Source organism: Sapajus apella, unplaced genomic scaffold (genome assembly GCF_009761245.1).
Source record: "Sapajus apella isolate SASKATOON/1434 unplaced genomic scaffold, GSC_monkey_1.0 scaffold38, whole genome shotgun sequence".
Lineage (NCBI taxonomy): Eukaryota > Metazoa > Chordata > Mammalia > Primates > Cebidae > Sapajus > Sapajus apella.
The window spans coordinates 18,426,917-18,441,123 of NW_022436978.1; the positions used below are offsets into that span (position 1 = coordinate 18,426,917).

Below are 14,207 nucleotides of genomic sequence, written 5' to 3' on the forward strand. Positions count from 1 at the left end.
AGATAGATATAATACCTCAAAATCCCTCACAGATAAATGTGAATGAAAAAAAGTCCTAGTATAAGGTGAAATATTTCAAGTTTATCATGTTTTTCTTCTGTGAGGAAGCAGCAGTCAAATTTCATGTGATTATTTTCAACTCCATGGCCTAAAACAAATTATGTCATCTTGCATTATACACAGAGAAGCAAAATTTTAGAGATGTTTAAAACTGTGATCATAAAAATCAGCTTAGGCTTCCCAAAATAGTAAACTTAAAAAATCATTTTTTGATAAAAATTTAAGTGAATTATTAAAATGGTAATCAGTGAAATTATTCATTATTGAAAATGGAAAAAGGAAAAGTATCTGTGGATAAAGAATTGAAGAAAATTAACTAATTATGTAAACACTTGCAAGGTGTGTCCACATTTCTCATTTCAGTACCGTACCTTTACTGTGACTGTAATAACCATGACTGTGAAGACTAAAGTGCCAAATGTCCAGTTTCCAAACATCTGAACAGAAAGAACACACTATTACATCATGTGCTAACATAATATTAAATGAAGCGTCAGTTAAAAAGTCACTTAATTCTCTACTAAAAAACACTTCAATTATTGAAGCCAGGTACATTTGAAACTGGTGACTACATTCATAAAGTTAAGAGTATGAGTAAAAACAGCATAAAGCATTATTTAGATACGTATATGCTCCATTTAGAACGGTGGGTCTCAAGTGGGGGTGATTTTGCCTCTGTAGGGACATATGGTGAACTCCGGTAACATTTTTGGTTGTTGTAACTAGGGGAGCGAGTATACTAGTATCTAGTGGGAAGAAGCTAGGGACGCTGCTAGGATGAGCCCCCACCACAAAAAATTATCCAGCTCAAAATACAGTAATGCAGAGGTCGAGAAAACCTGATTTGGAGGGTAAGAAGAGGAGAAGACTGAAAGGAACAGTCAAAAACATTAGGAACTCAAGGTAAGCTACAGACGCGGAGAGAAGATAATGTGGCAGGAAAGGAGGCTTCATAAATTGCATCCAATGGTCAAGTTCGTAAGTTCTGAGACATGTTCTTGAATTTAGCAATGCAGAAGTGATCGTGGCCATAAAGAACATGATTTTAATACGAGTACCAGGGGTGAAAGCCCCACTGGAGTACTTTCAAGGGAGAATCAGAGGTCAGGGAGTAGATGTGAGAAAAGATAACTTCTTCGAGCTGGAACAAGTGGTTGTGAGCCAAGGCAGTGTGTTTTTTATTAGAAGTTGGGAGATCTTAGAGCATGCTTGTATGGTGACTGGCTTGATCCAACAGGGGATGAGAGATTGATGGTGAAGCAAAGAGAGAGGAAAACTGGGGGAGCAAAGTCCTGGCTTAAGCAAGAAGAGGTTTAACAACAAAGAAAGACAAAAATCTTTTATCAGGTTTAACCACACATCTCTCTATACAAGATTTACCTTCCTTAGAGTTAATTAGTTGTTCAGTTCGTCAGTATAACTCTCTCTTTACTATGCACTGATTATAAGCTATGACCAACTGTTGGACGGTACCATAAGAAGCAAGATATCGTTTTCTGTTCTCCCCTAAGGTACAGCTATATCTAACTTTCTATTAAGTTCCATTAAGTATCCTGGAATACTGTTAGTGCTTAAATTTTTGTCTCATGAATAGATGAGTATACAGGGATATTTTATAATGAACTAAATCAAGATTTTTTTTTGTAACCATATAACCTTTTATTAAAAAATCGGTATCTACCTATAGGAATTAAGTTATATGTATTCTTGAGTGACCTGACTGGTAACTACGGTAGTTAAATCATTCAAATTGAAATAAAGTCTAGAGCATTCTCTGTGGAATACAGATACAATATAGTACGTACTTCTTGTCTTAACAGAGCTCTCACCATTTGGTTAGGTTTCAACAGCTGATGATATGTATAGTATGAAAAAAATTAAGGATAGGAAATAAGGGGAGAAATCATTAAAAATTCAAGAGAAAATAGTAGTAAACACTACACAAAGGTTTATTTTTCTTTCTCTCAAAATTACAACCTGAAATTTCATCTCCTCAGTCTACCTTGTAATAATGCTCATTATTTACCTGCAGCTAATCTGGTTTAAATGCTTAATGGTCTAGAAGGCTTAATGAAGGGATGAAGAATTACTTTTTCTTGCTTAATCCTTTCTTTTCCATTTAATTTTTAATGAGGTGGTATAGTGTATAATGTTTTTTAGAATGGTGCTGAGGGTCTGACAATTCCAAAATCTCTACTGGATAAGTCAAATTGGATTTTTTTTGGAGAGATGGGATCTTGCTATACTACCGAAGCTGGTCTTGAATTTCTGGGCTCAAGTCATCCTTCCGCCTCAGCCTCCCGATGTGCTGGGATCACAGGCGTGAGCTATTGTGCCCAGCCCAAAGTGGAATTTACATCCTCTGATAGCTTTCTACTTTTTCTACCAATCCTATATTTTTTGAATTTTAATTATTTTAATTTTCCGAACTGGGTACACTTCCATAAAGAAAAGAAACATTATTAATAATAGATACTTTCCTTTGAATTCCTGTACACTTTAGTAAAACAAAACAGAAGAAACTTCTTATTTGGGCAGGATCTCATTTTAAAGAGCAGTTAGCTACTTTATAACTGAGAAGAAATGGAATAGATATTAGCGTTTGGGTCCCTAAGTTAAAAAACAAACCAAATGAAGATACAAATTCCTTTTTCTGAACTCTCCTCCCCTTCCCTCTTAAACTGTCTGGTTCTCCCCCCACTATTTCAGGTGAGAGTGAGCATACTCACTCCTATGTTTATGTGGTGGCGCTTGCACTGATGGTAAGACTGTGCAGAAGGGCGCCAGGCTCACAGTTGCTTCTCTCAAGAACTGAGAATCAAGACTAAGCATGGAGGTTTTAAAGTTATACCAATCTGTGTTTGAATTCTATTACCTTCATTTGCTTACTGTGTGAACTTAGGCAAGTTTCTTTCTAACTTGCAAAAATTAATATTTTTCTCAGAGTTATTATGGTTTAATAAGCTAATACATGCAATGTACCAGGCATAGAGAAAATACTCAGTAAAAGGTGGTTATTATTTGGGAAGTGCTGTAGCCTTCATGCTGCAAGATTCACATTTTTATCCATAGCAGACTAAATATGTGCTCAAAAGTGAAGTGGCAATTATATTTACTGCCTATTCTACAATACAAAGTGATTTGCGTGGTTAAGGCCTCTACGTTTGAAACCCATTTCCTTTATTACATTGGTGTATTTTATTATTAGTTTACTTGCTCATTTTCTGCATCCTTCATAAGATTCTAAGCTCCATGACCAAGTTACTCACTCTCATATTTCCAGAGCCTAGTTCAGTACTTGGGAATGGCTGTCTTCAATAAAGATCTGTTGAGCAGATAAAACCTTACATTCTTCCAATTGTAAATTTTCTATGTCTGTATCTCCAAACATATTTTGTAATTCTTAAGTGGTGGGAAAGGAAAAGGGAAACTAAAAGTGACGACCATTTCCAGTCCACCAGAGGCCCTACCACTGCTGTCATTTCTTTTCTTCCTGACCCATTTAGCTAAGCCTTGAAAGACAGGTCTAGCTCTGCCAAGCATCTCTCAACATAAGCACCCCAATCAGAACACAGTGCAACAGTGTAATGTTAAAAACACACTATTCCCTAATTTCATACTTCAGAAAAGTGGCCAAATTAAATATTAAGTTATGACATCTACTCAGAATTGTGTGTGTGCAGTGAAGAGTATGTAGCATTTCCTAAGTAAACAACAATGCAATTAAAAGCAAACAAATAGACACTAAGTCCTCATTTCTCATCTGAAAAATGGGCGTAATAATACCTCTCTAATAAGATTATTGGAAGGATTAATGGAGAGGGGGCATATAAAGTACTTAGTACAAAAAAGTACAAAAAAAATGGCAGCTATCAATAAAACACAATTCCAAAGTGAATAGTATGCAGGGGCAATAACATATTCTCTGTGTGAGCTAATTTCTGAATAGAAAAATTGTCTAGTAACTTGAGTTTCATTTGGAGATTACACTGCATTGCCTATTTTCATTTGTATGAAACATTTTTAACAAAAAAATTTTAAATCTTTTTATATTTGCATTTTAATACTTGAAATTCTATAATTTAAATTTTACTTTTTCAGGACAAAAGTTATTTAAAAAACCCATAATATATTAACATGCATTCTTTAAAAAAGTTATATACTTTACCTGGCCATTCCCAAGCAGAGAGGTATCTTTCCCTATTAGTAAATAGGATCCAAAAAAGAAAATAAAGGCATGACTAAAACCCAGGATGGTCCAATAAAGAAATGTTTTAATACATAAGAGGCGGTTTTTACTAATGTCTCTGTTAAAAAGAAGAAGAGAAAAAGAAACACATTAGGAATCATTTATTATTTGCCTACAAAACAATTATTGTAATTTGATAGTTAAAAGACAATATAATTATTTTTAAATTGCTTGAAAATATTAGCACAAAGAATAAATCCAAATTTACAAACCACTGCTTATAATATCATACATCTATTTAATAGCTTATAGTTCACATAATATATTCAAATACATTTTCTCATTTGATAAAGAAATATGGGAGGCTGGGCATGGTGGCTGTTGCCTGTAGTCCCAACACTTTGGGAGGCCGAGGCAGGAGAATCACCTGAGACTAGGAGTTTGAGACCGGCCTGGGCAACATAGCAAAACCTGGTCTCTTACTAAAAAAAAAAATTTAAATTAAAAAAAATTAGCCAGGCATGGTGGTATGTGCCTGCAATCCCAGTTACTCCAGAGGTTAAGATGGGAAAATTGCTTGAGCCTGGGAGATTGAGGCTGCAGTGAACTATGATCTTGCTACTGAACTCCAGTCTGAGTGACAGAGCAAGACCCTGTCTCAGAAATGAAAAAAAAGAAATATGATATAGGCATTAACACCTCACTTTCATTTTGACAAGCTGATTTATCTGTTACATCCTTCTGTTAACATTCAGTCACTCTGCCATCATGGTCTCTTTTTAGTGAAGATATCTGAGTTAGGTTCAGAACTGATCCTCTTAACTTCCCTCTAACAATAACTATTATGGGAAGAACAATCTATGTCAATGTGAGGTCAAGCCCTGTCCTAGATAACTTGAGAAATCAAAGTAAATTAATCCAAATGTAGATAATTAGATGCCTCTATAAGTGGTACTTCAATAGCTGCCTGTGTAAGAGATTATGGTGAAAACCACAGCTGGTCCTGAGGAACAGGTCCCAGTCACATCGCTGGGATTACTTGGTTCTGGGGAAGCAGAGGATCTGGAGTGGGAATTAATGTCCTCATCTCTGCATTTCACACTAATTATTACTCATAAATTTTGCTAATAGAAGAAAAACTAACTTTTAGGAATTCTGGAGACTACCACTTATGAATAACCTCTTTTGTGCACATGAAATAGCTATTACTGGTTTGCAACAGTAAGTGCCAGTTACACAACTGTCCAGTGCATCACCAGAATGAAAGTGCTCATTCCTAAAAAAAACACTGGAAACATTATATAAATTTTCTCTTTGAAAGAAACCTTTTTTCTTTGATATTCAACAACTTTAAATCATATGACAACTAAAGAACTTTCCTCAGTAAAGCATTAATCATCAAGACATAAATAAATCTATTTTTTACTTTAAAAAGAATTGTAAATCATTCTATAGACATATGCACATGTATGTTTATTGCAGCACTGTTCACAATAGCAAAGATTTGGAACAAACCCAAATGCCCATCGATGATGGACTGGATAAAGAAAATGTGGCACATCATATACATCACGGAATATTATGCAGCCATCAAAAACGATGAGTTCGTGTCCTCTGTAGGGACATGGATGAACCTGGAAACCATCATTCTCAGCAAATTGACACAAGAGCAGAAAATCAAACACCACGTGTTCTCACTCATAGGCGGGTGTTGAGCAATGAGAACACATGGACACCGGGAGGGGAGTACTACACACTGGGGTCTGTTGGGGGGAAATAGGGGAGGGACAGCGGTGTGTGTGGAGTTGGGGAGAGATAGCATGGGGAGAAATGCCAGATATAGGTGAAGGGGAGGAAAGCAGCAAATCACACTGCCATGTGTGTACATATGCAACAATCTTGCATGTTCTTCACATGTACCCCAAAACCTAAAATGCAATTTAAAAATAAAAACATAAAAAAATTAAATTAAATTAAATTAAAAAAAAAAGAAAATGTGGCACATATACACCATGGAATACTATCCAGCCATAAAAAAGGACAAGTTCATATCCTTTGCAGGGACATGCATGAAGCTGGAAATCATCATTCTCAGCAATGTAACAGGAACAGAAAACCAAATACCACATGTTCTCACTCACTTATAAGTGGGAGTTGAACAATGAGAACACATGGACACTAGGAGGGGAACATCATACACCAGAGCCTGTTGCCAGGTGGGGAGGCAAGGGGAGGGAGAGCATTAGGAGAAATACCTAAAGTAGATGACGGGTGATGGATGCAGTAAACCACCATGGCACATGTATACCTTTGTAACAACCTGAATGTTCTGCACATGCACCACAGAACTTAAAGTACTAGAGAAAAAAAATTAAGGCCACTTAATACCAGAAAATACTTACCGATAGAGGGTGGGCTTATTTTGCAATACATGAGGGTCTATATGCTGCTCCAAAAGACTATATATCAGAATAGGTAGGGAAGTAAAACAAATATTGTATAAAGTCAGATACACGCTGTCATACAACGTCTAGAAAGAAAAATTGGTAGGAATGTTGAGATTCTAAATTATGCATTACCATTATGCATACATCACAACTGTGCATATTAAAAGCGTAAAATCATAGTTTTAAAAATTTACACTAAAATCCACTGTAGTAATTTCAATTAAATAATTCCAATTTGTTTTTAATACAGACATAAATATATAATGTTCCTAGATTGGTATTCTTTGTGAGAACTGGAATATTTTGCTACATCAGGTGCTTATGGAATTATAGTGAGTTAGATTAACATTTCGAATTCTCCACAATTTGGTCAGTGTGAAGTAATTTTACATACTTCGCCTCCAGGTACTGCAGGCATCTTACTACTCCTTCCATATGGGACACATACAGTTTACCTTTCACGGCTTTGTCTCCCTGTCTGCATCCTACACTTCCTTTAAGGCACTGAACAAGATTATCTTCCATGAAACTCTGCATGATGGCTCAAGTCCTTGATGATATCTTGCTCTTCTAAACAGTCACAGGTACCACTGCTGGTACTAATCACTTAGCACTTTGCCTATGCTTCACATATTGTTTTTATTTTTATGAATACTACCTCCCAAATTACACTATAAACTCCCCAGAAAACCTAATCGAAATATGTCAGTTTCCCTTGTTCTACTGTCTTAGCATACTCCTTAGTTCATTCAGGTAAACAAACTTTTAATGGTAATCAATGCCTAAGCAAATATGTGGAATTTAGAGTTACAGATTGTAAACAGGATAAAACAGCAATTAAGAATAGGAAAAAATTCATGAAAAAACTAAGATAATTAAGCTCTTGTTTTTTCAATAAATTAGAACTAGCACTGATCAATTTGAGATGTTAGCATGGTATGTGATATGTGAAAAGGGTGTCTGCCACAGCAGTCAGAAGCAGTAGGTCAAAGTCATGGTTTAGTCATTAACTTAGCAAGGCAAGTTGCTTAATTTCTGTGGATTTCATTTTCCTTTTCTAGAAATTTAAACAGTAGATCAGGACTGGTAAATATGTGACATGCATGCAAACAAAGACCCACCTTGTACCCATTGCAACTACTGCTAACAAATGACATTTTCCCTGCGAGTCTGCAGCTTTAGAGTCCTTTTAAATATAGCACTCTAGGTGCCTTATCAATTATTTAAAGGTAGTTTCTGAGATTAAACGTATATGTCATCCCTGGACTACATCACTATTGCTCCTTCTAATCTAAGACATTTTGAGTCAAAAATAAAAATGAGGTGAACCTCCAAGTTATCTGGCCTAGCTTGATTTGGATTTTACAGAAATATCGCAAATAAGTTATCAGAATTCTCTCATAAACTGTTAAGAGTTATTATCTATTTTTCAAAAGTACCCAGAATTATATTTTGGTATTAACACTCACCTGAAACAGAAAACCAGAAAAAATAAATATTCTGAATGTTATGATGGTTAAATATACTAAATAGAAAAGTTTTGTCTGGTTCCCTGCAAGAGTAAGAAAAATGAAAAAGTCCCTTCAAATGTCTATGAAAATCTGAACATACATACCTTACTCTAAAAGGACAAAATACAAAACACAAGTTTCTGTTTACTTACTTGTTGAGAAAACAAACAGTAGAACTGATATAAAAACTGGGGTGTGATAAAGCACACATTCTGAAAAACAAGATTAAATGGGAAATAATTAAAATATTTAGGGCTAAAAGACAAAATTAAAAATTAAAAAATAGCTATTAAAGTATCCACAAACAATCTCAATTGGTATGGTAAGCAAAGGATAAGGACTTGTCCATATAAGACAGAAAAGCAGAATTCCCATTTTATGAAAAAATGTCTAAAAACATTCTAAGCAACAGTGCAGATATCAGAATGAAAAAACCTGACTCCTCTCATTGCCAAGCAATACTGTAATTTTGAATTTACAACCTTCAAACTATTACTAAATACTTTTCACATATAGTACAATAAGATTTACTTAAACTTTAGGGCTATGGTATCTTTACAACACAATAATCTTTGAAACACACAATAAATTGAACCATCAAAACTTCTTTCCATCTCAATATACTCATATTACAAGTAAAATCTAGAAAAATAAGTCAGAAAAAAATTGCCATCATCATCTTACAGCAATATGCAATCTTGCATTCTTTCACTGGATTGTAGCTACCAATTATGGAAATATATGCAACACAGTACACTCTGGTGTTATTAAATACATTGGTAACGGCCTGTTAATGTGGATTCTGCAGACTCCTCCTTTGTTCAAAAGGATCCAACAACAGAACAGTATTTCAATATAATTTGTTTCTTTGTAATACTATGTATTTTATTTTATGCACATAAAAGCTCTATACTGAGAAGCTCACACATCTCATTAAACTACTAAAGGGTCATTCATGGCATAAAAAGGCTAAGAACCTCTACTTGAAACCATTATGTTACTGTTAAAACTTATTTCTGGTTCAGGACAAAATAACTTTAAAGACATCAAATGTACTGTGTTCTAATTTACATGGAACCCTTGGGCCCCAGGCAAACACTGATTTGGTTTCTGTCAGTATAGAACCCATTTATGACAAAACACTATTATGTTTACCTATTGAAACAATTTTAAAGAAAAAATATATATGGTTATGACATTCCTTAAATTGACACTTCATATTATATCAATAATTGACACTAAATACATGAAACCCACCTTATAAAAAAAATACTGTACAAGAGTAGCTATTCTAATATAATAAAAATGACCATGAACAAAGAGCAATTTGGAGAGGAATTTAAATCTGGCTATTGCATAGTCACTGTTTCTTGCAGCCTGTCTTCCTTCTTTACCCATGATTCCTGTAATAAAAGAGACAAAAGACATGTTTCACTGGTAACTGATAAGTGTAATTTTCATGATAAATCTGCAAATATCTTAATTATTTATAATAGTTGAACATGCACTTAGGAACATTAACTCCTAATAGACTGCAGAGAGCTGATGTCCAAAAGGTTGTTCTACTTAAATATATAATTACTACAAAGCTACAATAGTTATCAGACACATAACACCAATTTGCAAAGAATTAGAATATAAAAAGACAGGCCAGGTGCAGCGGCTCACATCTGTAATCCCAGCACTTTGGGAGGCTGAGGAGGGTAGATCACGAGGTCAGGAGATAAAGACCATACTGGCTAACATGGTGAAACCCCATCTCTACTGAAAATACAAAAAATTAGCCAGGCATGGTGGTGTGTGCCTCTAATCTCAGCTACTTGGGAGGCTGAGGCAGGACAATTGCTTGAACCCAGGAGGCGGAGGTTGCAGTGATCCAAGCTCACGCCACTGTACTCCAGTCTGAGTGACAAAGCAAGACTCAATTTCAAAAAAAAAAAAAAAAATATATATATATATATATATATGTATATAATATTGAAAGTTAAGGATTTAGCAGGAGCATCAATTATTACACTAATAAGTACAAGTACTGGGTAACACACTTCCGATGGACAGAATGCTATAAAATACTTCACTATTTTCAATGAATATAAAAAATATTCAAATTTTTGAGTCATTTGAATTTAACAAAATGAGCATAACACTTCCATGAATAAGTCAAAATGTGCTTTTTAAAAGAAAAATATGAATTTAAGATAAATTTTTAAAAATGTACAATATCATTTGAAATCAGTGCATCATTTCATCTGACAATTATGAACATTTTTTTAAAGGTTACAATAATCCTTAAGGTTTCAAAAGAGAAAAAGGGTCATCACCCAGTTTGTATTTTTCAATCTAGAAGAAACTTTTAAAAATTATTTCAAAATTAAAATTTTTGTCATAAAAGGATGAAAGTGTCCCAAAATGTATAATGAAAAAAAACTATATTCATAATCCCTAGAGAAAACCAGTTTTCTGCATTCTTTCAGAAATTTTCTTTCTGCTTATTTCACATCTGTGTGTGGATGTTATTTCATATATACAAAAACATGTATAAAAATGTGGCTCAGGCTGGGCGTGGTGGCTCACGCATGTAATCTCAGCACTTTGGGAGGCCAAGGCGGTGCATAACCTGAGGTCAGGAGTTTGGGATCAGCCTGGCCAAAATGGTGTAATCCTATCTCTGTTAAAAATACAAAATACAGGTGTGGTGATGGGCACTTTCTTAGCTCAGGAGGCTAAGGCAGAAGAAACTTAAAAAAAAAAAAAAAAATTGGCCGGGCGCGGTGGCTCAAGCTTGTAATCCCAGCACTTTGGGAGGCCGAGGCGGGTGGATCACGAGGTCAAGAGATCGAGACCATCCTGGTCAACATGGTGAAACCCCGTCTCTACTAAAAATACAAAAAATTAGCTGGGCATGGTGGTGCGTGCCTGTAATCCCAGCTACTCAGGAGGCTGAGGCAGGAGAATTGCCTGAACCCAGGAGGCGGAGGTTGCGGTGAGCCGAGATCGCGCCATTGCACTCCAGCCTGGGTAACAAGAGCGAAACTCCGTCTCCAAAAAAAAAAAAAAATTGTTTTACAATTTGCTTTTGTTGCTTACCAGATTATGTACATTGCTTATAATGTATACTTGTAGTGTATATCTTCATTAACACACTCAATTTTTTTCCTAGAAGAAATTTCTGCATGCATAATTGTAATGTCAATAGGCACACATTTAAAATTTTGTTTTGAATAATGATGCAGGGTATACCAATTTATGCTCCCACTAACATTGTGTAAGACCATTTGTTAATCTATATTTTTACCAACTCCAGGCTTATCAATGTTTGTAATACATTACAGTACATACCAATCTGATGGGCAATTTTAATTTCCATTCCTTGGATTGTTGGAGGGATTGAACTTTTTTTTCCTTTCTTTTTCTTTTTTTTTTTTTTTTTGAGACAGTCTCGCTCTGTCCCCAGGTGCCAGGCTGGAGTGCAGTGGTGCGATCTCGGCTCACCGCAACCTCCGCCTCCCGGGTTCAGGCAGTTCTTCTGCCTCAGCCTCCCAAGTAGCTGGGACTACAGACACACACCACCACGCCCAGCTAATTTTTGTATTTGTAGTAGAGACGGTGTTTCACCATGTTGGCCAGGATGGTCTCGATCTCTTGACCTTGCAATCTGCCTGCCTTGGCCTCCCAAAGTGCTGTGATTATAGGCGTGAGCCACCACGCCCGGCTTGAACTTTTTTCCCCATACATTTAGTATCCTTTTTCGATTTCTCCTTTTGCGACAACCGATTGCTCACATCCTTCCACATATTTCTACTGAAATGTTTTTCTTATTCTCATTAATCTGTTAATACTTCATAACCGAGGAGGATCCAAGATGGCCGTTTAGGAACAGCTCAGGATCACAGCTCCCAGTGAAAGCGCAGAGGGTGAGTGGACGCCGCGTTTTTATTGCCCACAGACTAGGAAATTCCCGGGCAGAGGTGCTCCACGGTCGCCAGCGCGGCTGTATCGGCCAGCGCAGAGGTGCTGGCCAGCGCCGCTGCTCTGCCCCGCGCGGCTGCTTTGTCGGCGCCCTGGAGCCGCGGTTCCCCGTACAAAATACACTGGTCCGGGGGCCCTTTTGGCTGGCAATTGGAGCCACGGGAAGTCGCCCGTACGCCGGCTCAAAAAGGGGACTAAGCAGAGAACCAGGACAGTAGATTCCAGGGGAAAAAACAAAAAAAAAGCGCCACAAACATCAGTGCCGCTGTTTAAGCCAGCACAGTGAGTGGCCGCAGGGGAAAACAAACAGACCCCGGCGCCTCTTCAACAGGCGACTGGATCACCAACTTAAAAAAGGCTCTGAGGCAGGGGGCCAGGCGATCAGGCTCGGCTGGCCCCACCCCCACAAAAGAACAGCAATCAGAAACTCTGGATTGAGAGTTTCACAACAATCGCAGCTGAACCTGGGACGGTCCAGCTCTGTGGGGGAGGGGCGCCCGCCATTACCGAGGCAGCCCGCCGTTGCCAAGGCAACCCGCCATTGCTGAGGCAGCCCGCCGTTGCCAAGGCAACCCGCCATTGCTGAGGCAGCCCACCGTTGCCAAGGCAACCCGCCACAGCAGAGACTCCGCCCCAACAGAGGCAGGCCACCATCCCCAAAGCAGTTCTAACTACACCCATATGCAGGGAAGCTCACTCGGCAGCGGGGCGGAGCCCACAGCAGCTCAGCAAAGCTGCTATAGGCCGACAGTGACTAGGCTGCCTCCTTGCTGGGCTGGGCAGGTCTGAAGGAGAAAAAAAAAAAAAAAAAAAAAGAAGGCGGCAGCATAACGGAAACTCATAAATAAAGCCCCTATATCCCTGGGACAGAGCACCTGGGAACAAAAAGCAGTTTATGAGTACTGCTACAGCAGACCTAAAACTACCTGCCCAGCAGCTCTGAATGAACAACAACAGAGCTCGCAGCTTACCGTTTGAGCTCCTACAAAGAAGAGACCGTCTCCTCAAGCAGCTCCCTGACCCCTATATATCCAAAAAGACACCTCATAAAAGAGAGATCAGATTGACACGAGGCGGGTATCCTTCTGGGACAAAGATAGCAGCAGAAGAAAACTGGTAACAACCCTTGCTGCTCAGCAGCTGCTGCAGGTGAACCCCAGGCAAGCAGGGCCTGGAGTCAACCTCAGCAGACCTACAGCAGAGGGGCCAGGCTGTCAGAAGGAAAACCAAGAAACAGAAATAACCTCATCATCAACAAACAGACCGTCAATCTGAAAGATTTGAGACCCAATCTGAAAGCCAACAACCACAAAGTCGACAGGTGGATAAATCCTTAAAGATGGGAAGAAACCAGCGCAAAAAGGATGAAAACACCTGAAACCAGAACGCCTCTCCTCCTAAAAGGGATCACAACTCCTCACCAGCAAGGGAACAAAGTTGGAGGGAGAACGAGTGTGATGAAATGACAGAATCAGACTTCAGAAGGTGGGTAGTAAGAAACTTCTGTGAACTTAAAGAACACGTTCTAACCAAATGCCAAGAAACTAAGAACCCTGAAAAAAGATTTGACGAAATGCTAACAAGAATGGACAAAATAGAAAGGAATATAAGTGAATTGATGGAGCTGAAAAACGCAACACGAGAACTTCGTGAAGCATGCACAAGTATCAACAGCCAAATTGACCAAGCAGAAGAAAGGATATCAGAGGTCGAAGATCAACTCAATGAAATAAAACGGGAAGGCAAGACTGGAGAAAAAAGGGTAAAAAGGAATGAACAAAGTCTCCAAGAAATGTGGGACTATGTGAAAAGACCTAATCTACGTTTGATAGGCGTACCTGAATGCGACGAAGAGAATGAATCCAAGCTGGAAAATACTCTTCAGGATATTATCCAGGAAAACTTCCCCAACCTAGCAAGGCAGGCAAACATTCAAGTCCAGGAAATACAGAGAACACCACAAAGATATTCGTCAAGAAGAGCAACCCCAAGGCACATAATCGTCAGATTCACCAGGGTCGAAATGAAGGA

The 14,207-nt window shown here is 37.9% G+C and overlaps 1 protein-coding gene across 6 annotated transcripts in view; it reads right to left on the minus strand.

Annotated features, from left to right (window-relative positions):
* The window catches only part of ATP11B (ATPase phospholipid transporting 11B (putative)), a 126,114-nt gene that overhangs the window by 21,363 nt on the left and 90,544 nt on the right, over nucleotides 1–14,207 (minus strand). For all 6 annotated transcript variants that reach the window (XM_032298494.1, XM_032298495.1, XM_032298500.1 and 3 more), the window contains 5 exons: nucleotides 9,465–9,610; nucleotides 8,360–8,419; nucleotides 6,652–6,779; nucleotides 4,229–4,367; nucleotides 432–497 (listed from right to left, as the gene is read on the minus strand). In XM_032298494.1, the coding sequence (XP_032154385.1) occupies nucleotides 432–497; nucleotides 4,229–4,367; nucleotides 6,652–6,779; nucleotides 8,360–8,419; nucleotides 9,465–9,610 (539 nt within the window). The remainder of the gene's footprint in view (nucleotides 1–431; nucleotides 498–4,228; nucleotides 4,368–6,651; nucleotides 6,780–8,359; nucleotides 8,420–9,464; nucleotides 9,611–14,207) is intronic.